Source organism: Aspergillus stella-maris (assembly GCF_047715825.1).
Source record: "Aspergillus stella-maris strain CBS 113639 unplaced genomic scaffold BDV14scaffold_47, whole genome shotgun sequence".
Lineage (NCBI taxonomy): Eukaryota > Fungi > Ascomycota > Eurotiomycetes > Eurotiales > Aspergillaceae > Aspergillus > Aspergillus stella-maris.
In genome coordinates this window covers 186,217-210,642 of record NW_027396841.1, presented here as the reverse complement: position 1 = coordinate 210,642, position 24,426 = coordinate 186,217, and the positions used below count along the sequence as shown (strand labels likewise).

Sequence of the window (24,426 nt, the reverse complement as noted above, 5' to 3'; positions counted from 1 at the left end):
ACTCCGCTTCCAGCCGCTTTCGTACATAAATGATAACGGCCATTGCCCGGCCCTTTCACACGGGCGTTCATCCTGCTCATTTCCTCTCCTCGACACTTTTTGAGCTGTCAGGGTGGTTTTAACTTGACGTTCTATACCCTCGTACACGCCACAATATGCCTTCTCCAGCATCAATATGCCTGCGCTTTGCGCGGCGCGCTTCGCTTAGTCCGAGCAAGGTACTACAGCTCCTCTCCTTACTATGACTTTGAAAAAGCAGATCTGACTTGAAAGTAACAGCACCAACTAACCCTAGCCCGAACATTCAGCCAATCCGTCCGCCGCTCCGAAATCAACAAAGTCGTCGCCTCCGCAGACCTCGTGATCAAAGACATGAAATCCAATTCCACCTTGCTAGCAGGCGGTTTCGGTCTCTCGGGCGTCCCAGATACACTCATCAACGCCGTGAAGAATAACCCGTCCATCACGGGCCTCACGGCCGTGAGCAACAACGCGGGCGTTGACGGCGCGGGCTTGGGTCTCCTACTCCAATCGAAGCAGATAAAAAAGATGATTGCTAGTTATGTTGGCGAGAATAAGACCTTTGAGAGGATGTACCTCGGTGGCGAGATTGAGTTGGAGCTTACGCCGCAGGGGACGCTGGCTGAGCGGTGTCGGGCTGGTGGTGCCGGTGTGCCGGCTTTTTATACGCCCGCGGCGTTTGGGACGGTCGTGCAGACGGGGGAGTTGCCGCTTAGGCATAACCCTGATGGGACGGTGGCACTTTACGGCCAGCCGCGCGATGTCAAGGTCTTTGATGGGAAGAGCTATGTTATGGAGGAGAGTATCAAGGGTGATTATGCCTTTGTAAAGGCATGGAAAGCGGATAAGCTTGGTAACTGCCAGTTCCGGTTCGCGGCCGCGAACTTCAACGGTGCGATGGGTCGCAATGCGAAGATGACGATCGTTGAAGCGGAGCATATCGTTGAGGTCGGCGAGTTGGATCCCGCTGCTATTCATCTGCCCGGTATCTATGTCAAGCGCGTTATTCAAAGCACGGCGCCGAAAAATATCGAGAAGTATACCTTCGCTAAAGAAGAAGGGGACGATACTGCGGCGCTGGGTAAGGGCGATACAGCCGCTAAGCGCGAACGTATTGTGCGCCGCGCAGCAAAGGAGTTTAAGAACGGAATGTATGCGAACTTGGGTATCGGGATGCCGATGTTGGCGCCGAACTTCGTCGATCCCTCCGTGGAGGTGCAGCTGCAGTCCGAGAATGGCATTTTGGGTCTTGGGCCGTACCCGAAGAAAGGCGAGGAAGATGCCGACTTGATCAATGCGGGTAAGGAAACTGTCACATTGGCGCCTGGTGCCGCGGTGTTTGGCTCCGATGAGTCCTTTGGTATGATTCGTTCTGGACGTATCGATCTCACCATCCTTGGTGCTATGCAAGTTAGTGCCAAGGGTGACCTTGCGAACTGTAAGTCAACCCTAACGACCATCCTCTAATCTCAATCAAACTCAAACTAATCGGGATGTAGGGATGCTCCCCGGCAAGATCAAGGGCTTCGGCGGCGCAATGGACCTCGTCTCGAACCCCGCAGCCACAAAGGTCGTCGTGACAATGGAGCACACAGACAAGAAGGGCAACCCCAAGATCGTCAAGCAGTGCGAATTCCCGCTTACAGGGCGGACATGCGTCAGCCGCATTATCACTGAGCTTTGCGTGTTTGATGTCGACTTCACGAATGGGTTAACCCTAATCGAGCTTGCGGAGGGAGTTACGGTTGATGAGGTCAAGTCCAAAACGGAGGCGCCGTTTAGGGTTGCGGATGAGGTGAAGCCTATGCTTTAAGGCACCCAGAAATGCCAGCCCTTTCTGTAGTTGGATACTCGAAGGGCATCCATTTTCCATGTCTGTAGCGTGATCATGACATCGAATTTAAGCAGAGTCGGTGCATTGCCGCCGGGCTTGTTTGTATATTGTGGCATTTGAAGTTGAAAGATATAGTCACATTATCCAGATCCACTTTTAGCGCGTCCTTAACACATTCAATATCGTACAGATCCGCCGCAAATATTATACATCCCCATTTCCATCACATCCCAGCCTGAGCTTGTCCCACTACTGCAACCGAAACAACCCACTCAACCTCTTAAAGAACCTCCCGAAGAAGTCCCGCTCCGGCGCCTCTGCAAACTCTCTAATCAAATCATCGTAGTGACTGGGATTACTCGCCGGGTGCCGTATCCGCGGGGACAGAGGGTACTTTTCTGCGTATCGGTTGTCGAGGAGGGAAGCGAGGGCGTTAACGGAGGCTTCGGATAATTGGCCGTTGCCGGCGGGTGACGTTTGCGATTGTGATGATTGTGTTGGGGAGTGTGAGATGCGCGATTGGAGGTATGTTTGCACTGAGACGGCGGAGGGGCGGATTGGGTCTTTGGGCCAGTGGGTGAGGATGCGTTGTAAGCGGGATGCGCTTGGCTATATAGTTAATTAACATGGGTGTTGCAATGGACTGGAAGCACGCTTGCGACGGGGTGAGTGTTATCGGGGACTTACGGAAGGTCCTGCCATGGTGACTGTGATATTAAGAGGCTCAGTTGTATAGATGAAGTCGCGATCGGCGTATGACGCGCTATTATGGGAATGAATTCGAGAAGCTTCGGGTGAGACTGGATGATAAGCTGCAATCGTGGATCCGGTGCTCGAAGATGGCGATGACCAAAAAATCGAGTCACGGGATCTGGAACATTTTCCATGTGAGTGAATGCACCGCCACAGCCAATCATGATCGGTGGGCCGGCGCCGCAGCCTAAGGAGAGTGGCCCCAGGCATATTCCCTTTGCATTGAGGCATGTCACTTGCTCATTCACCCTCCATCGCCATCTTCCATCCTCCCTCCTTCCCACCCCATCTCCTTCATCAAGCCTATAGAGCCTTGTTTCTCTCGTTTGTTTCGCTTTTTTATTTCTGCTCTAAACACCAGCAAACCTCCTAGACTCCGATCGTCTCTCTCCCGGCGCTTCCGCTCGCTCAGCTCGTAATGAGCTCGCAGCGCTATCAACGGGTAAGTGCAGTGTTGCCTCTTCAGTTCAGCGGGAGCTGGACTTGCTTCACGAGTCTCATCTCTATCTCTGCCTTAATCAAAAGAAGACATTTTCTAACAATCTCCAGGTAAACGCCCAAGACGACGACGACACCCCTCCGTCGATCGCTTTGCAGCCTACTCCTTCCTCTCCGCCTCCCTCATTCCGCTCACATTCTCGATCTGCTTCTCCCTCCTCAAGGCGTCTCCTTCGAGATGACGACCCATTACATCGACACAGTACAGACCAGGCTCTAGCCGATGCCTTCGATGACAGCGGCTCTGAGGACGGTGATGAGCCCGATGACCGGCAGCGATTAATGCGGGCGCAGCCGGATCCTTGGTCAGCGGCGGACAACAACAACTCATCTGCGCCGGCAGAGACATTGGGTGCGGCATCATCCTCTGGTGGAAGTAGTGAGGCACAGCCGGCTCCGCCTACAAGGGGTGTCCAGCGAAGTTCCACGCTGTTACCTTTCTTTGGTGGTACATCCAGTTCGAATTCAAATCGTCAGCTCCCTTCATCAAACGATGGTGTCTTTGCCAACCTGAATGCGAAGCCGGAGCGAGGAGAAAAGACTGAAGATTTGCCACCGGTATGTTCTTTGAAGTGTCTGATATATGTCCAGCAACTAACTCCTTGTAGTCATATGAAGAGGCTGCTGCTGATGCGACGCCACCGTACTGGGAGACGACGATTGTAGCACCTGGTATCTCGTCGGATGAAGTTTACGTTGATGGGCTGCCGGTCGGCTCGATCTTCTCGTTTGTCTGGAACGCCATGATCTCCATGTCGTTCCAGCTTGTCGGTTTCCTTCTCACATACCTACTCCACACGACACATGCTGCAAAAAACGGAAGCCGGGCTGGTCTCGGTCTCACGTTGGTGCAGTACGGATTCTACATGAAGGGCGGAAGCGAGTCTAGCTCTGGTGGTGGCGGAGATGAACATATGACACCGCCAGACCCAAATAGCCATAGCTTCGACCCCGGCAATGTGGTTGAGAGTTCAGGCTCAGGGGGCGATGGAGGGGGCGGCGCCTCTTCGATTACCACGAGCGAGTGGATTTCTTATGTTCTGATGATTGTTGGCTGGTTTGTTTTAATCCGGTCTATCAGCGATTTCCTGCGGGCTCGACGTCATGAGCAGTTGGTTCTGCAGAGTCCCGAGCGAGGGCTGCCCGTTCCTGTCATTGCTGAGAACGAGCGGTCCGAGACGGTCGTTTAATTGTCTTTAGTACTGTATGCATCCAGCATAGAGGTTCTCTGCTTGACGTTCTTTTTATCGTTATCTCCATTATTATTATAACGGCTTAAGCATAGCATCGCAGAGTCTCTTACCTTGTAGCTAGCTATTTTTTACTGCAGTGATACCAATCTGAAAGACATATCTTGGGCTTAATTTGGGCCGCACCGTATGCGCAAGGGGTGATCAGTGCACGTAATTGCTTTGCCATCCCAGGCAGCCTCATTCCTGTAGCTATTTAGGCATAGGGTACAAGATCACAGCCACACCCTGCGGCGCTCTTAGTCGTCACTCTCATTGCCTCAAAATAAACTAAGATCTCTTTCATCGCCCAGCTTCCCGTCACCCAAGAATCTGGGCTCTCCTAATTTGTTTCGTTTCGTCCAACTTGGGCAAAGAATTCGTCAGGATTATTATGGCGATGCCTAATGGTTTCATTCTTGGCGGGCTCTCCACAGCGATCCGACTCCTCCGCGTCAACGCCTCGGTTTGCGTCTGCGTTTGCGGCTGATTGCTTATTTAGCTAGTCTCTTGCCCTCCGGCGATCTCCTCTGCATACTTGGATATCCTCCGTTTTCATTTCCTCTGCGTCACGTCAATGGCCAAGGTCGACGCGGTGGATGGGGAGTCCGCTGCGTTCCCCGCGCCGCCACTAAACCAAGGACCTGTCGAAGCTCGCTCGCTCTCTTCCATTACATCGATTGCCTCAAACCCACCGAATTATCCTCGGAATCCAGCGCAGAAGAAGCTTGAACCTCTGTCATTGTACATTGTGCGCGTTCCTGGGAGTAGAGGTACGTCCAAGCAATCCTTACCCAACCCCGCCTCACTGTTTATTGTCGTTTATTTTTGCCGTACTCGGGCTGTAGATGAAACAATCGCTGACTCGATTCGATGCGCAGATGTCTTTCTGACGCCGCTCAAGCCGCCAACCAAGTCCAGCGTCTCCGCCGAAGCCATAAATTCCTCTCTTTACTACCTCCATGTTGCGGGCCCCGAAGATGACGCACTCCTCCAAGAATACGAGCAGGAACGGGAAGAGCGCGCACGGTTACGGAAAGAAGGGCTGATTGAGGATGACGACATGCCATTGTCGGCGGCCGAGATCGCACGCCTGAATAATGTCCGACGCAAGCCTATTTCGGGCATCAACGATGCGCCTGCGCCTGCGCCTGCGCCTACGCTCGACACCCGTCCTAAGTCGCTGAGGCGCAAGGCTGTTGGAACGCAAGCGCCTGGTCAGCCGCTTGAGAATGTACCACCAACCCCAATATTGGATCAAACTGCTTCGCCGACATTACCTCCACGCCCTTCCATTCAATCTCAAGATGCGTTGAGCCCAGCCGATGCGGCGGCGACACGGGAGCCGGAGGTAGAAGAATACCGTCCGCCTATATCCCCACGACCACTGCCTGGTGTCCCACGAGATGAAGCACCCTTCGAGCCACCATCCTTACCCAAAAATCGCTGGAGTGCCTTGGCAGGGCATGTATCGAATCACGTTAATCGTGGGAGAGAGGCTGCCGCTACCCCTGCTCGTCACAGCATGGACGCACCTCGGCTGCCAATGCGGCCTTCTTCATCCCATGGCCTATCTCCAGCTTATTCTGCTGGTGGACGACCTCCAAGAAGTCCTGGACAATCACCGAATCGGCGATCACGCGATATTCCGCGACCTCCCCTCAGGCCTCAACCAGGGTTCCATATTACCCTCATTCGGCGCGACCCGACTCACGGAAGCCAGTGGAATGTCGCGACCATGTCGACACCTCAGCTAGATGGCACCGGAATTGATATTGATATTTCGACGCCGGGATACAGTCGGTTTGCCGGGAAGCAAGAGCCGATCAACCTGGATTCTCTCGGCTTGAACCTTCCCGCCGAAGCGCGCAATTTGCTTGCTCGGCATCCAAATATCGCCTCTCTCTCCAACGCACCCGCCACGCCATTCGAAACCGCCGCTCCTCAAGATCCGTCTAAACCCAAACGCTTCCACCGTAAGCTCTACGTGTCGAGGGCCCAGCAGCCAGAGGAGTCGAGCGGCTCCCTAGACCTCTCCGGAGGCCGCCCATCAATGGACAGCCTCACAGCTAGTCCTGGCATTCCCCACCAGTCGACATCCTCCAAACTCAAGAGCGGCTACTACACATTCACTTCACCCTGGAACGGAACCTGCACATTCTCAGCAAGCGTCAACGGTCGAAGTCTAAAATGCAAACACATGATTCCCGCCCCCGGATTCCCCAAACCATCTCAAGAGAATCCCGCCGTCACCGTTGCCGAAATCCGCTTCAACACTCCTTTCCAAACAGGTCACCTCCAGTACCCTGGCTCTCAACATGCTTCGCCCTTTTCTCTTAGCCAGGCTACGATTCTCAAAGATCCTTCTATGAACCCCGACCCCTCAGCGCCCTTTTACTACGACTCGTCAATGCCGCCTTCTAAACGCGCCGCTATTGCGCACCTCATCAATCAGAAACTGAATCGCAGGTCGTCGAATAGCAGCTCGAGTGATGGAGGGAACGAACCGCCACCGCCATTACCCGTTCGAAATCCTGTGGACGAGCGGGACAGGCTCGATCTCTCGCTTGCTCGTGAAAAGGCAGGCGGTGGTATGCGTGGAGACAGTGCTAAACTCGGTAAACTTGTTATTGAGGATGAGGGTATCAAGATGCTTGATTTGGTTGTTGCGTCTTGTATGGCCGTTTGGTGGAGGGGTTACTATTACTAAATATTGGCTCAACTTAGTTGATACGAAGACCTGAAGTGGGGTTTCGATCAGTGTGGAAGCAATTGTGGCTATCTACGGTTCATGTCGTGATGATTCTTGTTTGTTATTTAGCGTTTTGCTACATGTTTTGCCTTTTTCGTGTTTTTTTTTTTTGGCTACACATATACCAATTTCTCTTATCTCATCTACGCGTTTTCTTCCTCGAAACTACTTAGGTTGATGCAGCTACATAGAGTCTTCATGGTGGGCGGTCCACTGCGCGCCTTTCACCCGAGCATAATATATTTCTGCGTCTCTTGCACCTACACCCACCCGCCCAGACAATGAAAGAGTACGTTCTAAACCATCAACAAGTCCCTCCCCTCTGTTGCTATATATAGCCAAACACCCAAACGCTTGTTTCCGCTTCTAAATATGTCCCACTCTCGACCAGCGAGCAAAAAGCAAAAAGAACACTACCAAGATTGCTTTGCTATGCAGTGTACAAAAAAAATGACAAGGGTGGGATTCGAACCCACGCGGTTTCCCACTAGAGAATTTCCTTAGTCTCGATGTCGAGATGAGGACCTAAATCTAGCGCCTTAACCACTCGGCCACCTTGCCAGAGCATGAAAGATAAGGTGGTAGTTTTGACACTATGAGGCTTGTAAGGGCTGGGTTTCTATCAATTAGGTAGTTGCGTGGAAGTGGTGTTGAGACTGCGCCTGAGAAATTACTCGGTTCGGTCCTTGAAAGCAATCTGACCGGAGTCGAAGGTCTAATCAGATTTCCCGCGAATGTCAAAATAAACACTATATCTTCAGTGTTTCAAGCTGATGGCTAAGATATTTACTTCTGCCACACCAGGCCTAGCTATGATTTGTTGCACTCACAAAAAGCAAGCGACTGGACAGTACAACCCAAGCTCTATTGTTCGATCTGGACCAGCCGGATCAATAGAAGAGACAATTTTGAATACCTGAGAAACCAAAGAATAAAAAACAAAAGAGATATGACAAGGGTGGGACTCGAACCCACGCACCTTTCGATACACGGAAACTCATAAGAGATATGGAAGTACAGGTAGACCTGAACCGTGCGCCTTAACCACTCGGCCACCTTGCCGTAACATGACATAACTATATCATCTAACTCCCCATGTCTCTAATCCACTGTTTGCCTTGAAAGAAGAGGGTGAAAGAAATTTGTGGGAAATATTCTGGTCCTCGAGGCTTTGAAGAATGAAATCTTTAACAGACCAACTAACTTGATAGGTGCAGTTACTGAATAATTATTACTCCAAAGACCTCGTTCTGGGTCTCAGCAGGCTCTATAGTCTTCATAGTCCTACCTACTAAAATGTACTGCCCCTCCTAGTGCCTCAGGCCGTAATCCTGACCACGCAGCGTACCACCACAACAACAATGCCAGATGAAGCCTGGCAAGCCATTTGTTGCTAAAGAAATTGCTCATTAAAGAAGAATATATTTTGGTATCGATTTGGCGACTAGATTGGACTCGTTACCAAAGGGACCACCCCACCTCCGACTCCTTTGTCCGCAGCCTGCAGTTCCGTCACTTTTAGCGCTTCTCTTCTGCAATCCAATCAGCCAGCAAGAGTTGACCCTGGCCACCTCTTTTCTTCCCTGACTCCCTCAGGATCTGCTCGTGCCTCTATCAAACCACTTCAAACTTGTAAGGCCTCCTTGCGATTCAGCCGCAGCTGGAAGATCTGACCAACAAGCAGCCCGCAAGCATAGCTCCCTGACACTGCGGGGCATCGAGCCGTCTGTTGTCCTCACTGTCGCAACACCTGCAGCCGCAACCTTCGAACGCTCAGCTCCATCTCTAAACACTGTTCTCGAGTCTAGCAGAGACGTCAATCCTGTCTTCTTCCATCCCATCCCATCGCGAAATTTCGTCCACTGCCGTTGCCTCCCTCAACCGCGCGCTTTCTTGTTATCGCGTGTTTTGACCACGATTGTTTCACCTTTCACGTACCTACTGCCACTGCCGGTCGATCGTTTTGTTTCGAATCTTACGCTATGTCTGATCTACAAGTGCAAGGACGGAAGGTCTTCAAGGTCTTCAACCAGGACTTTATCGTGGATGACCGCTATACCGTGACAAAGGAACTGGGCCAGGGCGCTTACGGTATTGTTTGGTATGTACCCTCAGTATCTTGTTTGCTGGTCACAGATGTTTCGAAGCTTGCTATTACAAATGGCGGGGTGCATGCAACCTAGCTGTCTTTTATAAACATGTACTAATTTGTGTCTGTAACAGCGCTGCCACGAATGGCCAGACTGGCGAGGGCGTTGCCGTTAAGAAGGTCACCAATGTCTTCAGCAAGAAGATCTTGGCCAAGCGCGCCTTGAGAGAAATCAAGCTCCTCCAGCACTTCCGGGGCCACCGTAACGTATGCACCTTGCGCGCTTTGTATCGCGAACCACCATATTGACTTGATACAGATAACCTGCCTCTATGATATGGATATTCCCCGACCGGACAACTTCAATGAGACATATCTCTACGAAGGTAAGCTGGAATTAGTTTACCTGAGACATACACAGCCGCTAATTATGTGCCCACAGAGCTCATGGAGTGTGACTTGGCTGCTATCATTCGTTCCGGACAGCCATTGACCGACGCTCACTACCAATCCTTCATCTACCAGATTCTTTGCGGTCTCAAATATATTCACTCTGCCAACGTCCTCCACAGAGATCTGAAGCCCGGTAACTTGCTGGTCAATGCGGACTGTGAGCTGAAGATTTGTGACTTTGGTCTCGCCCGTGGTTTCTCAATTGACCCCGAGGAGAACGCCGGTTACATGACCGAATACGTCGCGACAAGATGGTACCGTGCTCCGGAGATCATGTTGAGCTTCCAAAGCTACACAAAAGCTAGTATGTGCTGCGCTAGTACTTGAAATCACTTCTCCCACTAACATTGTACAGTTGATGTATGGTCTGTTGGTTGTATTCTGGCAGAGCTTCTCGGTGGCCGTCCTTTCTTCAAGGGTCGCGACTACGTCGACCAGCTCAACCAGATTCTACAGTACCTCGGTACTCCTAATGAGGAGACACTGAGCCGCATTGGCTCTCCACGTGCCCAGGAGTACGTGCGCAACCTGCCGTTCATGCCCAAGGTTCCCTTCCAGCGTCTCTTCCCCAACGCCAACCCTGATGCTCTCGACCTGCTCGACCGCATGCTCGCCTTCGACCCCTCGTCGCGTATCTCAGTTGAAGAGGCTTTGGAGCACCCCTACCTCTCAATCTGGCACGATGCCTCCGACGAGCCCAGCTGCCCCACCACCTTCGACTTCCACTTCGAAGTTGTCGATGATGTGCAGCAGATGCGCCAGATGATCTACGAGGAGGTCGTTCGTTTCCGCCAGCAGGTCCGCGCCCCCGCACAGGCGCAGAGCCTCGCTCAGCAACAGCAGATGGCCCAGCAGGCCAACATCCCCATTCCCGAGCACCAGCAGGGCCCTTGGCGATCAGAGGAGCCCAGGCCTCAGGAAGCAGGCGCCGCAGGCGGCACTGTCAACGATCTGGAATCGTCACTACAGCGGGGAATGGATGCGCAGGGCCATTAGGTGGTGGCAGTGTTTATTTGGCCTAGATAATCGCGGGGACGGTTTTCTAGAGTATGGAACATACATATATAGTTGCATGAGCAGATACAGAGCGCGAAGTACAGAGTACAGAGGTTTGTTGAGTTTCTGAATTCAGTTCGATTTTCTTGCAATATATCACAAGTTCATTAGTAGGATTAACACTACCTCAGTACCCGTACTCATGCTATATAATTTTGTAGTATCGAGTATCACATGATTGAGAACCCAATCTCCATCCAAGCTTCAACCCATCCTCACCAAGCTACATTGACCCGGAGGCATTAGACCTCCTCCATCTCATGCGATCATTCATTGCCGACGAGTGATAGTCATGGGCATATCATTCTGATACACAAACCAAGCATTACGGTACGTCCACTCGTGCTTCGGGTTAACCAGATGCAGCTACAACTCAGTTAGCATATATCCAGAACCGACCAAGCAAACCATTAAAGCGCGGGGCCAACTTACATCAAATGTGCTGTAAAGCGTGGCAATCAATTTTTTGATTTCCAGCATAGCAAGGTACCGCCCCATACAGATGCGCGCACCACCTCCAAACACGAAGTCGCAAGTATCATGCATGCGCTTGTGTCGTTCCTGATACTCGTCTTCGCCTTCCCCATCCTTCTTCAACCACCGATCAGGTCGGAAGACATCCGCGTCCTCGCCAAAAATGCCATAGTCCCTGTTAGTGACAGCTGGGCTGATGCCTACTTTCGTGCCGGCTGCGATATATCGCCCATCAGGCAAGGTATACCCGCCCGCAGGCGCCACCCGCTCAAAGACCATAGCGATACCGGGGTTAAGGCGCATACTCTCGCGGATAACAGCGTCTAGGTACGGCAAGTCACGAATGTCCTTCCATTGAGCCGGCATGGAGAGACCAGCAGACGTGAGCTCAGAAACAAGTTTCTTATACGCATCCATGTTCTTAGCCAGGTAGTACACTGCCGCGCGCATGGTAGCAGAGGACGTATCGCCTCCCGCAAGGATACTCAGCATAAGCCAGTTGACGATTTGCACGTCCGTGACCATCTCCGGGTGTGTTTCTTTCAGCGCGACGTACTTGTCAAGCGTGTGGTCGAGTGTGCCGGGATTGGCTTTACCTTCTTTGAGCTCGGCCTGGTACTCAGCGCAGACTTTGAATGCGTATAGGACACCTGTTAAGGTTGGTTTGGGGCCGATGCGAACGATGGGGTTCTTGTCTAGGAGGTGGTCGACCCAGGGGATTTGGGAGACTGGGGCGAAGTAGATTAGACCCTTTGTTGAGTCGGTGATCAGGTTGTCGACGTCTTTTTCTTGGTCGATGAAGCCATAGTGGCGTCCGAAGCTGAAGTTGGCTGTCACGTCCCAGGCGACTATATCCAGCGTCAGAGATTGTTCGTCAGGAAGGGCAGGAAGGCATACAGTATCCGATCCATTCATCGGCAGGGCATACCTCGCCTGCCCCGAACTTGGAGCTAAGCTTGTCCACGAATTTGTTGAGTGTCTCATCAATCAATGGCTCGTACTCGAGAACCTTGGTCATGCGCCATAGGTTTCGGATGGGAAGGATATTCTGATTGTGCCAGTCTTCGTCTTGCGTGTTGAAGAGATTAGACACTCGCTGACCGTTCAACAGGACGTCGTTGGGCCGATACGATTCGCTCTGCAGCAGGAACCAATCATTAGCTGTCAAGATCTTCCAATAAATGACATATCACATTCAGGAGCCGGAGGGAACCTTTTTCCAAGGGTTCCGCGTGGAATAGATCACCCGGATCATGCTAGGGTCAGAGATGCTGAGCGCGTTCGGACCAACCCGCACCACAGAACCATACTGTCGGTGCAGCTTAGTATAATCCCGGTCAATCTCCCCGTTGAACGCCCTCCAGGCGCGCCAGATATTAGTGAACTTGGCCAGGAGAGGCCCGTCGAAGACCCTTAGCGACGACAAGAAGGCGTCCCATATGAGCTTGGTGACGAACAGCGCACCCAAGGCAGCAGGGATTTGCACCCACAAGTTGGCAAAAAGTACACCAGCCATTATTCCGATTCGAAGATGAAAGATGCTTGTGCTTTTAGTGGCTTGTTTCACAAGCAGGGACAGCCCCAGCAATAATTGCAAGCAAACTGGCGAACAGCAGCAGCAGCCTTAGATTTTGGATCCCCGGGATATTGACCTGCATTAAAAAAGAACCCCCGTCTACGCTCATACCACATCAAGGTTTCTACTCCAGAGGGGGTGGCCAAAGCGGGCGAGCCTCGACCAAGCCGCTCGTATCTAAGGCATCTCTCATTGGCCTCTCACATGTATGTGACCAGTGTGCCAGAAGTACGAAAGGCTCGAGACTAAGACTCTTGCAGAAACGGGAAAAGCGGAGGTTCGATCGGATCCATCTGGCGGGAGGCGCCTTGACGATGACCGGTCGCATGTTGAGTCCGTTGACAGCTGCCAAACGGACTAACGCCTAGTGGAGGGGCCGCCTTGCCTAGACCCTCCCCCTACTGAAGTTCTGACTCGTCCGTCAGCCATCCTACAAGCCATTCAAAGCCATTGTGTCTGAGAGCACGGTACTTTTGGGCAGGAGCTGCTCTGCAGAATCCAGATTCCCGGACAGGCATGACGGGAGCCCGAAACAAAACAAATGCATGTTCAAGCCCTAGTCTTGCAGGGATCTGGTTCCTGCAGTTGCACTGCCGGTATCCCAATCAATTAATCCATCGATTCCATCTTCCCAGCTGTCAAGATGAGTTTTGAGCTTTGGGACTGTCACTGCTGCTTGGATCATAGGGATCTATGATCCATCTCATTCCCAGCATCTTCCTCTGCATTATTTGCTACCTGTCTATCGATATTCGATATTCGACTCGCCTCATCCTGCGCTCGAGCACTCTTTCGGTTTTGCCTTCCTTATCCCCTCGTTTATATAAGGTCATGTCTCCGTAATTGATCCCCGTGCTCTGGCAGCAAGGGACCGAAACGTCTCCATTCACAATGACTACTCCGCAACAACCAGCAGCCGAGTTCCTGGCGGAGACTCAGGCCCCGACGGTCAAGGCCGTGATGTGGTTGATGACGGGGATGGCCATGCTGTTTCTGGGTCTTCGGCTCTATGTGAGACTTCATCTCAAGCGGGTCTTTGGATGGGATGATCTGATCTCTGCTGTTGCCGTTGTAAGTTGCGATCGCAGTTCACTGACTATCTATCTCGGTAACCGGTGTCCCCACGACCAGCTGGAACTAACATCTCCCTTTCCTGACTTAGGGCTGTCTTATCGGTTACGCCGCCGTCTGCCACGCCTCCGCAGACATCGGACTCGGTCGACACATTCAATGGGTAGCTCAGGATCCGCAGAAGCTCATTGATGTCGCGCGGTATAGCAGCATCAGCCAGACGCTGGCCATTATGGCTTGTGCTCTTGGAAAGACCTCGTTCGCTGTTACACTTCTCCGGATTGTCTTTGAGCGATGGATGATTGCAATACTCTGGTTTGTGATTATCACGATGAACATTGCAAACTTCCTTGCTGCGCTGTTCGTCTTTGTGCAGTGCGAGGATCCCAGGACCAACTGGGATAATAGTATTGTGTCGAAGTGCTGGCCGGATTACGTCTTTACCAATTACTCGCTTTTCGTTGGAGGTGAGTAACTATCTTTACGTTCTTGGATGATAAGTTCTGACAATGATCATAGCGTACTCTGGTGCGCAGGACTTTCTCCTCGCTCTTTTACCGTGGACAATTGTCTGGAACCTGCAGATGAAGAAGAAGGAGAAGTTGGGTGTAGCAATCGCTATGAGCTTGGGTATCTTGTATGTTCCATTAATCACACCCCATTATTACGACACCAGTACTAACAGTTGCCAGCGCCGGCGCAGCAGCCATTGTAAAAACAACCTACCTCGTCAAACTGTCTGCGAAAGCCGATTTTACCTGTACGTCTACCCTTCCTCCTCCCCTGCTTCACAGCCTCCACTAATAGTGTGACTACAGGGGAAATCGTCCCCCTCCTAAACTGGGCCGCAGTCGAAGACGCCCTAACAATAATCGCATCCGCAATCCCAACGTTAAAGCCCCTGTTAACGAAAGTCTTCCCATCATCCACAATCCAAGAAAGCTACAATATGCTCCCGCCAGGCCAACCTTACGAGAAGAAGCGGAATATCAAGTTCGACACGAGTATCATGGCGACGCAGGTTGATCGGGATAGGGATCTTGAAGGGGCACGGCACGGTGACGATGCGCGGGGAGATCATAGTAGTCAACGGTCCATGTTGCCGATGACTACATTGACCGAGACAGGGGATAGAGAAGAGGAGAGGGATGTGGACAATAAGATTAACCTTACGACTGAGGTTTCGGTTTCGTATAAGCCGAGTCAGGAGGGGTTTGATCGGTGATTGTGGGCATGGCAGCTTGGATTTGGATGTTGCTGTTGGTTTGTGGGAGTGGATAAGGTATCTCGGTTCTGCATGACTTTCATGGAGAACAAACTTTCGGCGTTGCTGTCAACTGTCAAACTGCTTCTTAGGCTGAAGTTTGAGCTTGAGCTTGAGTTAAAAGTTTATATACCCACATCAGCTACAACTACAAGTGATATTTCGGACATTGAAAGATAATACAAGGTCTCTACTCCTCCCCGAACAGTCTTCAAATTCTTCAAGGTGAATTGTTGCTTAGCTCGATACTTCAGTCCGGAATTGAAAGTTCAAAAGAGACTGGCTAGGCCGGTCCTCCCTCCTCCCACATGGCAAAATCCCGCCAGCCGGGACCAGAAACTACAGAGTAAGTAATCAAGGCACCAGGAAACTAACCTCGTATCAACCTCACCAACATCTTCACAGCATTTTCCGTTTTCCACAGACCATCTTGCAGAAGTACTGCACCCAAATCACATCACATTTCCATTCCCCACTTCCCACCCCATCCCCAGTCCACTCCCAGCACCGGCCCCTCATCCGCATCCTTCAACCCAGCCTGATCCATCCACAAATTCAACCATCCAATAACAATCCCCTTATACTTTCAAGCGAGATTACACTGGAGCATCACAGGGACACCGCATCTCGCTATTCTGGACAATTGGGCCGAGGACGGATGTTGGTAGGTGCGGCTGGAAAACGATTCCTGTCCACTCTAGTTAACGCTCCAGTTCAGGATCGGTCCGTCCGGTTGTGGGACTGGAGACGGGCCGGAGTCCGCAACCACCGTGAGGCTGCGGGATTTGGCCTGGTCAGTCGAACTGTGAATGGCATTGTCGATGTCACGGACTCAAGGCCGAGGGTCGATTCAAGAGGATCGAACTCCTCTGAGTCCATTGGAATTATTTCAATGATACTGAAGTCGAACTCTCTCTCCCCCCTCCCCTCCCGTTCGCTATGATACGTATGCATGAGATGTGCGGAGTCACATGGTACTTTTGAGGTGCGGCTGGAGCGTCTATTACTTTGATTGTGCTGCATAGAGTAGTTAGTATGAGCAGAGCAGGTACGCGGAAAGGGGAGCTGTTCAGCATTGACCCATCGTTCGCCGTTCACCGTTCATGCACCATGATCGAGATCCAGGAGAGTCAAAGCGCCGCGGGAGAGCTTAGAGTTACTCCGTAGACAGAGCAGATAGATAAGGAGATGTGGGCTTGTGTCTGTTTTCTTTGCTTCTTTGAGCGAGCAGGTTATCTCATATCTACCTATCTGATGAGTACGTGGATAACAGGTAGATCATGATATTGATATCGAAGACCTCGTATTTTGGGAGACGATATCCCAACTATCCCAACTCCCAAGGCCAGTTATCTATAATCTCAGAGCTTCAAGGGTGATACCCCGGACGCCACTATGTGAGCTACTGAGATTGATATTCGACGTATATTGCCGCTGTGGCAGTGTTTATTGTTTGTCTCTGAGGTTGATAACCGTTGGAGCTCTCAGGAACACGTGCTGTCTGTACGTAAACATCGCTTATAGACGGAAAGGTTGGATTTCACTGGGCGGCGTCATCCCTGTTAGACAAACTTTGAAATAATGGAAGGTACAAGATTTTAGGGCACTATTGAGGTGTGAAGTGGTGTATGATATGTACTTCGTATTATTATACAAGAAACTATTTACTCCTCTAAAACAGCCCAGGAAATCTCCAATACCTTCGGAGGCGTCTCATCCGTGCCATTAAGCACATATATCTGACTAAGCCTGTTTGTCCCCGTCTCATTCGCGTACCTCAACCTCAACGAGACCTTATCTGGATCCCGCCTCCTCAACGGACCAAGACTATACGCGAACGGATCAGACCCCTTATATTTACTCTCCAGCCACGTCTGCTCCATCGGCCTCGGCTCATTCCAGACGGTCGCGTCCTGGATAACAGAGTACCCGTTAACAAGGTACCAATCCCTCGACTTATTCAAGTAGAACCTTCGCAAGAGACACTCGTCGCCGCAGATACTCGCGACTTTACCTAGAGCAACCATGTCAGCCGTGAACCACGATTTCCAGTGGTGCACGGAGAGCGGTAAGCGGCGGCCAGACTCGAAGAAGCCCGATGCGTCGCCGTGGATATCGAGCTGGTAGAGGCCGCGCTCCCATGTGAATTTCGCCGTTGTATGTGCGTATATACACGACGCTAGCATGCGGTCGCCTTTATCCTTTAGCGAGTGGCATGTCTCGAAAACGTATTGCAGGTCTGATAATAGCGGGAGTGAGAGGAAGATCCCTGCGCCGCCGTACGCCATGTATCCTGACCCCGAGAGGCGTGCTAGATCCTCCGTCATTGCACCGATATATTGCGGGATTGTAGCGTCGTAGGTCTGCAATCGGGCAAGTAGACTCCGCATAGACGGGAAGAATGTGTCGTCGTCCATTAGGACGGCCCATTGTGTGGCTTCGGGCTCGATGTACTGGTATAGCACGCGGACGAGCGAGAAGTATCGGTCCCACCGGTCATCTTCGGTTTGTGTGATTGTGAGGTGGAGGCCGAGTTTCTCGGCGCGGGTTTGGATACGTGATCGCGTTGAGGATCCGCCTTGTTCGACAACGGCTATAATATGTGCTTTTGTGTGTGATGCCCAGTGCGCGAATGCGTCGAGGGAGTCTTCGAGTTTTTCGAGGGTCGTCGCGAGGCCGAAGACGATGTGCGAGGCGTCGGGTTGTGGTTGGGGGAGGGGCGCCTGGATTGTTATAGATGTTGTACAGTCCTTTTCGGCTTCGAGGAGCTCGCGAGCAGCTTCGGTGTCGAGGCGGACGGTGCGGTAGGGAGGGATGGCAGCATCGAGGGAATCTTCGAAGGCCGTGAAATTGTCTGTCCGGACGACGCCGATGTTCAGCCGTGAGTACTGGATGCTCGAGGCATTGTCCGCGAAAGTTCGGAGGAGGTTAAGGTCGACGAAGCAGGCATTGGCGTCGCCATTGTTATCATCGGCGTCATTGTCACTACCACTGTTTTTCTCGCTGTCGCCCAGTGCGTTCTGATCGTCGTTTGTGCCGAGCGCGGATCCAACTGAGGATGAACCTCCCGCGGTAACGGAATATGTGAAGAGAACCAAACAAGCGAGGACCAATCCCGCGGCCAAGGAGAGGAGCTTCCAAGAGCTGGAGGCCAATTTGCGGTTATGGAGTTGGTTGAAGAAAAGGCGGAGGTGGTGCATGAGCATCGCCATACTCAGGACAAATTCTTAGAGCATCACGCAATCGCATACGCACTCGCAATCGCAATTCCCGCGGAGGAGCAGACTGAGCAGATCAACGTCTCATCTTTTGCTCCTTTTTCCCTCCTGATTTTCATGCATGGATAAGGGATGAAACTGCGTTGGTCCACTAGTGGAGTTTGTGATTAGCCTAAGGCGCTCAGGGGATTTACTGTTATGCATGCACTACTGCTGTAGGGCTTATGCACTCTTTATGCATACTATTTTTACTGTATACTCTGTAATCTGAATATCTTCATAGCTCATGACACTCCGCTTTTCGACACCGAGAGAACACCGACAAACTATATAAGATCTAAAGGCTGTTGACCAGTCTACGCTCCTTGCGCAGCTTGCGGAACTTCTCGCGGGCCTCGTCAAGTGGAATTACGACACCTCTGGTCTGACTGGAGGTATCATCACGGTTACGGATGTTGAGAGAGCGGGACTCCTTCTCTTCGGCACCGACGACGAGAATGAAGTTGTACTGCGCCAGTTGACCCGTGCGGATCTTCTTCTGCAGGGTGTTTCCACTGATATCAACGTCGGCGTAGAGCTTGTCGTCCCGGAGGATCTGCTGCACCTCCTGGGCGTAGTCGTAGACAGCAGGCATGACAGGGACTATAAGAATCTGACGAGGGCTGATCCAGAAGGGCCACTTGCCTCCGAAGTGCTCCGTAACGATACCGAGGAAACGCTCGAAACTGCCAATGATGGCACGGTGGATGACAACGGGGCGGGCACGGCCGGGACCGGGGTCGGTGGACTTGGTCTCGGTCTCCTTGCCAGCTTCTTCCTGGTTAGCCTGAGCCTTCTCTGCGGTCATATACTCAAGCTTGAAGTTAAGAGGAGCCTGGTAGTCGAGCTGGATAGTGGCGCACTGGAACTCTCTCTTGAGAGCATCGGCGATCGTGATATCGATCTTGGGACCGTAGAAGGCACCGTCACCCTCATCGATGGTCCAGTCATCGCCCTTGAACTTTTGCATGGCCTTCTTGAGCTGCTCTTCGGCCTCGTTCCACGTCTCGAGCTCACCGAGGTACTTCTCAGGGCGAGTAGAAAGCTTCAGCTTGAAGGTGAAGCCGAACAATCCGTAGATGGATTGGAGGAAGTCGAACAGTCCTTCAATTTCGGACATGATCTGATATTGTTAGAAAATTACTTGTTTTCTTCACATGGGGAATAACTCGCCTGATCCTGGGTACAGAAAATGTGGGTATCATCTTGCTGGAACTTGCGAACACGGGTCAAACCGTGGAGAGCACCGGAAGCCTCGTTTCTGTGCAAAACACCGAAATCGGCAATACGAAGGGGAAGCTCTCTGTAACTGCGCTCACGGTGGCCGAAGAGAACGAAGTGACCAGGGCAGTTCATGGGCTTGAGAGCCCATTCTCTCTTCTCGACGTCAAGCTTGAACATGTCATCCTTGTAGTGCTGCCAGTGACCAGAGGTCTTCCAGATACCGACATCATACATGTTGGGGGTCTGGACCTCCTGGTAGCCACGCTTGCGATATTCCGAACGCAGGAGCGACTGGATGGCGTTGAAGATTCTGACACCATTGGGGAGCAGGAAGGGACATCCGGGCGAGACTTCGTCGAAGAAGAACAGTTCTTGGTCCTTAGCGATTCTCAGATGGTTACGCTTCTCAGCCTCTTCGAGGAACTTGAGGTGTTCCTGCATCTGCTTCTTGTCGGGAAAGGCGACACCACGGATACGTTGTAGAGAGTCGTTGGACTGGTCACCGAGGAAGTAGGCAGAGGAGTTCTGTGCAGTTAGCACAACACTAGACACTGACATAGAAATGTTCTTACCTGCATGATCTTGAATGTCTTGACCTTGCCGGTGCTCTGGATGTGAGGACCTCTGCAAAGATCGACCAAGGTACCACAGCGGTAGACTGTACTCTTCTCGCCCGTCACGAGCTTGTCAATGTAGTGCAGCTTGTACTTGCTGTAGGCGAACATCTTCTTGAGGTTCTCCTTCGTGACCTCCAAACGATCGAAGCTCTGCTTCTCCTTGAAGATCTTGGCCGCTCTGTTATCGAGGACCTTCCAGTCCGACTCCTTAACGACGCGGCTATCCAGATGTTAGAGGCTATAGCAACCACAAAACATTGTAAGATGCGTACCTGTCGGGCATGGCCATGTCGTAGAAGAAACCCTGAGGCGTGGGAGGACCGTGAGAAAGCATACATCCATACTCGCACTCGCAAGCTTCACCGAGACAGTGGGCACTCGAGTGCCAGAAAACTTCCCGTCCCTCAGGGTCGCTGAATGGAACGTATGAAACCGTACATTCTCCCTCCAATGGGCGACCCAGGTCCCAGAGCTGACCATCGACCTTTCCAATGACGATATCGGCGCTGATTTCCTTGGGGACGTGCTTCAGGAGCTGTGCGGGTGTGGTCTCCCAGGCCTTCGCGGGGATCGTGGAGACATTTCCGTCGCCGAGGTGAAGAGTGACATTGATTTCGGGATGGGGCTTGTTCTTGACTTCTTCGAGGTGTTCCTGCCACAGCTGCTCGAACAGGTCGTTTCGCTCAACCATGAAATCGGGGAGGGAACCGGCGCCTATATCAATTGACTGGTCAGTAGAGGGGCTTGAACAGCCAATGCGGCGGGGTAGTATAGAACTCACTGCCGAATTTCGCCTCACCGGCGGGCCTGACAGGCAAATCTTTGGCTGCTTCGGAAGCCATAATGGTGACCCTCTTCGGTAATAAAAAATCTAGAAGAAGGATCAAGGGAGACTGGTAATAAACGTAGCGACAGCTTTTCTAGACGACTCCGAGTGTCTTGACTCAAATCTGTGAATCATTCGGAAGGCGGTGGAGCACGTGATCGGAAACTGCCCTGCGGCTAGCGACACTTTACTCTTTCGAGGGCCCACCGACTGAAAACTTCTCCGCGATCAGTCCGCAACAGGTCGACAAGAACAACCAGAACGTCAAAATGTCATTTCGCGGAGGCGGTCGTGGCGGCTTCTCCAGTCGCGGTGGAGGTTTCAGTGGCCGTGGAGGTGAGCATGAGTCCCAATCGCGGTTGGAAAAGTGATTGAAGATAGCTAACGAAATTTTTCTTTCATAGGCCGGGGAGGTTTCCAGCAGTCTTTCGGACCCCCAGACCAGGTGCTAGGTGAATATTTGCAACGAGAACGATACAAAGATCGAAATCGGCTAATGCGATATCAGAGATGGGTACTTTCATGCACGCTTGTGAGGGCGAGATGGTTTGCGAATCCATCAATCCCAAGATTCCTTACTTCAACGCTCCCATCTACCTCGAGAACAAGGTATGCTAGACACCATGGCGCGAATATTCACACAGAGCCACGAGGCTAATAGTTGCTTTTCTAGACCCCCATCGGCAAGATCGACGAAGTTCTCGGCCCCATCAACCAAGTATACTTCACCATCAAGCCCCAAGAAGGTATCGTCGCGACATCCTTCAAGCCGGGCGACAAGGTCTTCATCGGCGGTGACAAGCTCCTGCCCATCGAGAAGTATGTTCCATTTGTTCTTTGCTCGTCGACAACCACGTCGCTAACTAGTTATAGGTTCCTTCCCAAGCCCAAGGCTCCTCTCGGTTCCAAGCCCAAGAAGGCAGTCGGAGCTCGCGGTGGCGGTCGTGGTGGTTTCGGTGGCCGTGGTGGTGGTCGCGGTGGTCCTCGCGGTGGTAGCTTTGGCGGTCGCGGTGGCAGTGGTTTCGGTGGAAGAGGAGGTGGCCGCGGTGGTAGCTTCGGCGGTTCCCGTGGAGGCAGCTTCGGTGGTCGCGGTGGTGGTGGCTTTGGTGGACGAGGCGGTGGCCGCGGAGCCCCTCGTGGAGGCTTCCGCCGTTAGACCTTTGACAGCGTCTCTGCCTTTGCCTCATCCTGTCTTATTACGGCGTTATGGGAACACGGGATTTTATGTCGGTATAATTTTGACCATGGTCATTCAAAAAATTACTTCAGTTGTTCGCAATGTAGTGTCATCTTCTTCAGTTACCGCTGTTTCTACTGCCAGATCATCTTAACCGGGCTTTGTAAATAATTATGGACAAGCCGCAAGTCTTGTAGGATAGCAATACTACCAGACGGGAATCTGAGTTGCTTGCTGATCTAATGTTGTCGTCAAACGTCCATTGGCAGTCCAGAACCTGCTTTCAAGATGTGGCTGGATTAGTGTGGCGCAGCAGACCGCCGCCGTCAAAGATGACGTTTAGTCGCACCGCTCGAAGCCTGAAAGAAGCGAGACGCTTCCACGTGCAATTGTCAACACATCCTCCTCCAAACCTCAATTGCCAACCTAATATTGCTCTCTACCTACGTTCCACGCATTTATACTGCATTCCAACGCTTTTATTGCTTACCACTACCTAAACCCTTACCTTTCTCGAATGAGCATGTCTCGAAGAACCTCTGCCATGCCCGCGAACTCGTCTACAAACAGCGGTGGCCCGGCGGCTGCTGACGGTGGTATGCTCGGACCCAGGAATCTGTGCTCTGTGCGAGAAGCTTACTTTAAATCTATCTAGGCCAGGAGAAACAGAAGATGCTTTTGTCGTCGGAGACTGGTCACTTCAGTATGATCAAGTAGGCTTCAGGTATCTGTTCACTACGGGGAGGTTGCTAATCGCGCTGGACACAGGGCCTTGCATCTGGCGGATCTCGTTACTGAACTTAATGGTAAGAGATATTTGCAGTCGCCCCGAATATTTATGCTCTTGCTAACTGGGTTTCTAGGATTTTGCGGAAGCAAGTTTGACCTCTGACGTTGAGACCCCAGAGCGACCACTAACCAACTCGAACAGTAATGTCCGTGTTCTCGTCGCTGCGCTATTGTCTCGGTGACCCTAGCGACCACGGTGCTATTTGGACCGCTCTCGGATTCATGCCCTTCGGTCTCTTCTTCGACTTCATGGACGGCAGAATCGCACGGTGGAGGAAGAAGTCGTCTCTTATGGGACAAGAGCTTGACTCCCTGGCAGATCTGGTAGGCCTGCATGCTCTCGTCCACAATCGCCATTACTGACATCATGCTTTCTAGATATCGTTCGGCATGGCCCCCGCCTCCGCCGCTTTCGCTCTCGGGATCCGAACCCCGCTCGACCACCTTTTCCTCACGTTCTTCGTTCTCTGCGGTCTTACACGTCTCGCTCGGTTCAACGTAACCGCGGCCGTTCTCCCCAAGGACAAGTCCGGCAAGTCGAAGTACTTCGAGGGCACGCCCATCCCCACCACACTGGGAATTGTCGCTTTCATGTCCTATTGGGTATCACAAGGGTGGATTCTGGAAGACATTCCGCTTGGCGTCGCGGCCCAAGGCACATCGCTCGAGTTCCACCCTATTGTCCTAATGTTCGTTCTGCACGGGTGTCTGATGGTCAGCAAGACCCTGCACATTCCCAAGCCATAAACAGCTCAAAACGTCATAAAAGAGCTCAAGTTCCACTTCACGAAACGCTTCCCTGTTTACTGTATAGGGAGGGAGGAAGGAGCGCAACAACAACAAAAATGGATACGAATGCAAGACTTTCTTTCTTTCTTGGAGATAAAACGTGGCCGACACTTGAACAAAATGACATGAGCTGCTGCACAAGACAGACGGACACCTTTGGAACAGGCGGTTGAGTCATTGTATTGTGTATTATTATCCTGAAAAGCATCATTATATAGTTAGGTACCTGAGAACATGTCATGGCCATGTCCGGCTTGAATAGATATCGCTCCTCAATCTATCGTTATTTTCAGCTATCATTTCTTCCAGATTCAGGGCTATCAGAAACAATTCGATAAAATGAAGCCCTATATTGGACCCCCCCCCCCCCCCCATGAGAACCCCAATTTTGCCCCCCCCCCCCCCCCCTAGTCAAATCTACAATTCGTCCCACCTTGTATCGTAGCCACAGATGCTCCGCTGATACTCCGCATCATGCTTCACAAAGGGGAAGACGCGAGAACCCGTCCCGTTCGATCGTGGCGCAGTAGAGCCTTGAAGGGCTGAAAGTGAAACACGGGATCGGACACGGGATATTGCACGATATATGAGTACTTTTTTTGCCGGTCTTAGGTCTCATAAGGCGGGAATTGGGTCTTCGTCCGGGTTTCGGAGCGTAGGTCGCGGTCAGGTTGCCA

The 24,426-nt window shown here is 51.9% G+C and overlaps 11 protein-coding genes and 2 non-coding genes across 13 annotated transcripts; 7 read left to right on the top strand and 6 right to left on the bottom strand.

Moving 5' to 3' along the window:
* Positions 1-37: 37 nt before the first annotated feature.
* On the top strand, positions 38-1,940 carry BDV14DRAFT_177746 (3-oxoacid CoA-transferase). The gene is made up of 3 exons (XM_073769480.1): positions 38-218; positions 280-1,459; positions 1,521-1,940. Exons 1-3 carry the CDS (start codon positions 156-158, stop codon positions 1,832-1,834), a joined length of 1,557 nt encoding a protein of 518 aa, XP_073625815.1. The 5' UTR covers positions 38-155; the 3' UTR covers positions 1,835-1,940.
* Positions 1,941-2,688, bottom strand: BDV14DRAFT_177743 (ubiquinol-cytochrome c reductase complex assembly factor 2). The gene is made up of 2 exons (XM_073769479.1): positions 2,543-2,688; positions 1,941-2,464 (listed from the first exon to the last, which is right to left on the bottom strand). The coding sequence occupies exons 1-2, from the start codon at positions 2,555-2,557 to the stop codon at positions 2,105-2,107; spliced, it is 375 nt and encodes a 124-aa protein (XP_073625814.1). The 5' UTR covers positions 2,558-2,688; the 3' UTR covers positions 1,941-2,104.
* An 84-nt stretch (positions 2,689-2,772) lies between these two features.
* Positions 2,773-4,466, top strand: BDV14DRAFT_177742 (metal homeostatis BSD2 family protein). Its single transcript, XM_073769478.1, has 3 exons — positions 2,773-3,050; positions 3,158-3,664; positions 3,715-4,466. Exons 1-3 carry the CDS (start codon positions 3,027-3,029, stop codon positions 4,294-4,296), a joined length of 1,113 nt encoding a protein of 370 aa, XP_073625813.1. The 5' UTR covers positions 2,773-3,026; the 3' UTR covers positions 4,297-4,466.
* Positions 4,467-4,594: 128 nt separating this feature from the next.
* On the top strand, positions 4,595-7,293 carry BDV14DRAFT_177739 (uncharacterized protein). The gene is made up of 2 exons (XM_073769477.1): positions 4,595-5,108; positions 5,217-7,293. Exons 1-2 carry the CDS (start codon positions 4,913-4,915, stop codon positions 7,043-7,045), a joined length of 2,025 nt encoding a protein of 674 aa, XP_073625812.1. The 5' UTR covers positions 4,595-4,912; the 3' UTR covers positions 7,046-7,293.
* A 245-nt stretch (positions 7,294-7,538) lies between these two features.
* Positions 7,539-7,648, bottom strand: BDV14DRAFT_t112. Its single transcript has one exon. It is a non-coding gene; the product is annotated as a tRNA-Leu (tRNA).
* Positions 7,649-8,037: 389 nt separating this feature from the next.
* On the bottom strand, positions 8,038-8,149 carry BDV14DRAFT_t111. The gene has a single exon. It is a non-coding gene; the product is annotated as a tRNA-Leu (tRNA).
* A 185-nt stretch (positions 8,150-8,334) lies between these two features.
* mpkA (mitogen-activated serine/threonine-protein kinase SLT2) lies at positions 8,335-10,741 on the top strand. Its single transcript, XM_073769476.1, has 6 exons — positions 8,335-8,719; positions 8,772-9,188; positions 9,311-9,443; positions 9,496-9,562; positions 9,619-9,933; positions 9,985-10,741. The coding sequence occupies exons 2-6, from the start codon at positions 9,070-9,072 to the stop codon at positions 10,623-10,625; spliced, it is 1,275 nt and encodes a 424-aa protein (XP_073625811.1). The 5' UTR covers positions 8,335-8,719; positions 8,772-9,069; the 3' UTR covers positions 10,626-10,741.
* On the bottom strand, positions 10,742-12,946 carry BDV14DRAFT_177733 (cytochrome P450). Its single transcript, XM_073769475.1, has 4 exons — positions 12,373-12,946; positions 12,057-12,297; positions 11,118-12,007; positions 10,742-11,051 (listed from the first exon to the last, which is right to left on the bottom strand). The coding sequence occupies exons 1-4, from the start codon at positions 12,673-12,675 to the stop codon at positions 10,956-10,958; spliced, it is 1,530 nt and encodes a 509-aa protein (XP_073625810.1). The 5' UTR covers positions 12,676-12,946; the 3' UTR covers positions 10,742-10,955.
* Positions 12,947-13,626: 680 nt separating this feature from the next.
* Positions 13,627-15,031, top strand: BDV14DRAFT_191333 (uncharacterized protein; the record flags this gene model as incomplete). Its single annotated transcript, XM_073771475.1, has 4 exons — positions 13,627-13,806; positions 13,898-14,273; positions 14,326-14,436; positions 14,625-15,031. 4 exons carry the CDS (start codon positions 13,627-13,629, stop codon positions 15,029-15,031), a joined length of 1,074 nt encoding a protein of 357 aa, XP_073625809.1.
* A 1,665-nt stretch (positions 15,032-16,696) lies between these two features.
* Positions 16,697-18,420, bottom strand: BDV14DRAFT_177730 (glycosyltransferase family 31 protein). The gene has a single exon (XM_073769474.1). It carries the CDS (start codon positions 18,280-18,282, stop codon positions 16,735-16,737), a length of 1,548 nt encoding a protein of 515 aa, XP_073625808.1. The 5' UTR covers positions 18,283-18,420; the 3' UTR covers positions 16,697-16,734.
* A 94-nt stretch (positions 18,421-18,514) lies between these two features.
* Positions 18,515-21,155, bottom strand: BDV14DRAFT_177727 (threonine--tRNA ligase THS1). The gene is made up of 5 exons (XM_073769473.1): positions 20,950-21,155; positions 20,441-20,882; positions 20,124-20,388; positions 19,501-20,076; positions 18,515-19,450 (listed from the first exon to the last, which is right to left on the bottom strand). Exons 1-5 carry the CDS (start codon positions 21,008-21,010, stop codon positions 18,626-18,628), a joined length of 2,169 nt encoding a protein of 722 aa, XP_073625807.1. The 5' UTR covers positions 21,011-21,155; the 3' UTR covers positions 18,515-18,625.
* BDV14DRAFT_177724 (H/ACA ribonucleoprotein complex subunit GAR1/NAF1) lies at positions 21,137-22,553 on the top strand. The gene is made up of 5 exons (XM_073769472.1): positions 21,137-21,330; positions 21,399-21,446; positions 21,503-21,603; positions 21,668-21,813; positions 21,868-22,553. The coding sequence occupies exons 1-5, from the start codon at positions 21,264-21,266 to the stop codon at positions 22,148-22,150; spliced, it is 645 nt and encodes a 214-aa protein (XP_073625806.1). The 5' UTR covers positions 21,137-21,263; the 3' UTR covers positions 22,151-22,553.
* A 1-nt stretch (position 22,554) lies between these two features.
* Positions 22,555-24,090, top strand: BDV14DRAFT_177715 (CDP-diacylglycerol-serine O-phosphatidyltransferase). The gene is made up of 6 exons (XM_073769471.1): positions 22,555-22,767; positions 22,827-22,884; positions 22,940-22,977; positions 23,035-23,046; positions 23,103-23,284; positions 23,339-24,090. Exons 1-6 carry the CDS (start codon positions 22,689-22,691, stop codon positions 23,705-23,707), a joined length of 738 nt encoding a protein of 245 aa, XP_073625805.1. The 5' UTR covers positions 22,555-22,688; the 3' UTR covers positions 23,708-24,090.
* Positions 24,091-24,426: the final 336 nt, after the last annotated feature.

Coding starts and splice junctions, on each gene's coding strand:
- BDV14DRAFT_177746 (XM_073769480.1), top strand. CDS start 156: ATGCCTTCTCCAGCATCAATATGCCTGCGCTTTGCGCGGCGCGCTTCG. Junction 219..279: donor CTTCGCTTAGTCCGAGCAAG/GTACTACAGCTC, acceptor TGAAAGTAACAG/CACCAACTAACCCTAGCCCG. Junction 1,460..1,520: donor CAAGGGTGACCTTGCGAACT/GTAAGTCAACCC, acceptor ATCGGGATGTAG/GGATGCTCCCCGGCAAGATC.
- BDV14DRAFT_177742 (XM_073769478.1), top strand. CDS start 3,027: ATGAGCTCGCAGCGCTATCAACGG. Junction 3,051..3,157: donor GCTCGCAGCGCTATCAACGG/GTAAGTGCAGTG, acceptor AACAATCTCCAG/GTAAACGCCCAAGACGACGA. Junction 3,665..3,714: donor AGACTGAAGATTTGCCACCG/GTATGTTCTTTG, acceptor AACTCCTTGTAG/TCATATGAAGAGGCTGCTGC.
- BDV14DRAFT_177739 (XM_073769477.1), top strand. CDS start 4,913: ATGGCCAAGGTCGACGCGGTGGATGGGGAGTCCGCTGCGTTCCCCGCG. Junction 5,109..5,216: donor GCGCGTTCCTGGGAGTAGAG/GTACGTCCAAGC, acceptor TTCGATGCGCAG/ATGTCTTTCTGACGCCGCTC.
- mpkA (XM_073769476.1), top strand. CDS start 9,070: ATGTCTGATCTACAAGTGCAAGGACGGAAGGTCTTCAAGGTCTTCAAC. Junction 9,189..9,310: donor GGCGCTTACGGTATTGTTTG/GTATGTACCCTC, acceptor TGTCTGTAACAG/CGCTGCCACGAATGGCCAGA. Junction 9,563..9,618: donor TGAGACATATCTCTACGAAG/GTAAGCTGGAAT, acceptor ATGTGCCCACAG/AGCTCATGGAGTGTGACTTG.
- BDV14DRAFT_177733 (XM_073769475.1), bottom strand. CDS start 12,675: ATGGCTGGTGTACTTTTTGCCAACTTGTGGGTGCAAATCCCTGCTGCC. Junction 12,298..12,372: donor CGCGGAACCCTTGGAAAAAG/GTTCCCTCCGGC, acceptor TTCCTGCTGCAG/AGCGAATCGTATCGGCCCAA. Junction 12,008..12,056: donor CGATGAATGGATCGGATACT/GTATGCCTTCCT, acceptor CGCTGGATATAG/TCGCCTGGGACGTGACAGCC.
- BDV14DRAFT_177730 (XM_073769474.1), bottom strand. CDS start 18,282: ATGGCGATGCTCATGCACCACCTCCGCCTTTTCTTCAACCAACTCCAT.
- BDV14DRAFT_177727 (XM_073769473.1), bottom strand. CDS start 21,010: ATGGCTTCCGAAGCAGCCAAAGATTTGCCTGTCAGGCCCGCCGGTGAG. Junction 20,389..20,440: donor GACATGGCCATGCCCGACAG/GTACGCATCTTA, acceptor ACATCTGGATAG/CCGCGTCGTTAAGGAGTCGG. Junction 19,451..19,500: donor TTTTCTGTACCCAGGATCAG/GCGAGTTATTCC, acceptor TAACAATATCAG/ATCATGTCCGAAATTGAAGG.
- BDV14DRAFT_177724 (XM_073769472.1), top strand. CDS start 21,264: ATGTCATTTCGCGGAGGCGGTCGTGGCGGCTTCTCCAGTCGCGGTGGA. Junction 21,331..21,398: donor AGGTTTCAGTGGCCGTGGAG/GTGAGCATGAGT, acceptor TTTCTTTCATAG/GCCGGGGAGGTTTCCAGCAG. Junction 21,604..21,667: donor CCATCTACCTCGAGAACAAG/GTATGCTAGACA, acceptor TTGCTTTTCTAG/ACCCCCATCGGCAAGATCGA.
- BDV14DRAFT_177715 (XM_073769471.1), top strand. CDS start 22,689: ATGAGCATGTCTCGAAGAACCTCTGCCATGCCCGCGAACTCGTCTACA. Junction 22,768..22,826: donor CCCGGCGGCTGCTGACGGTG/GTATGCTCGGAC, acceptor AAATCTATCTAG/GCCAGGAGAAACAGAAGATG. Junction 23,285..23,338: donor TTGACTCCCTGGCAGATCTG/GTAGGCCTGCAT, acceptor CATGCTTTCTAG/ATATCGTTCGGCATGGCCCC.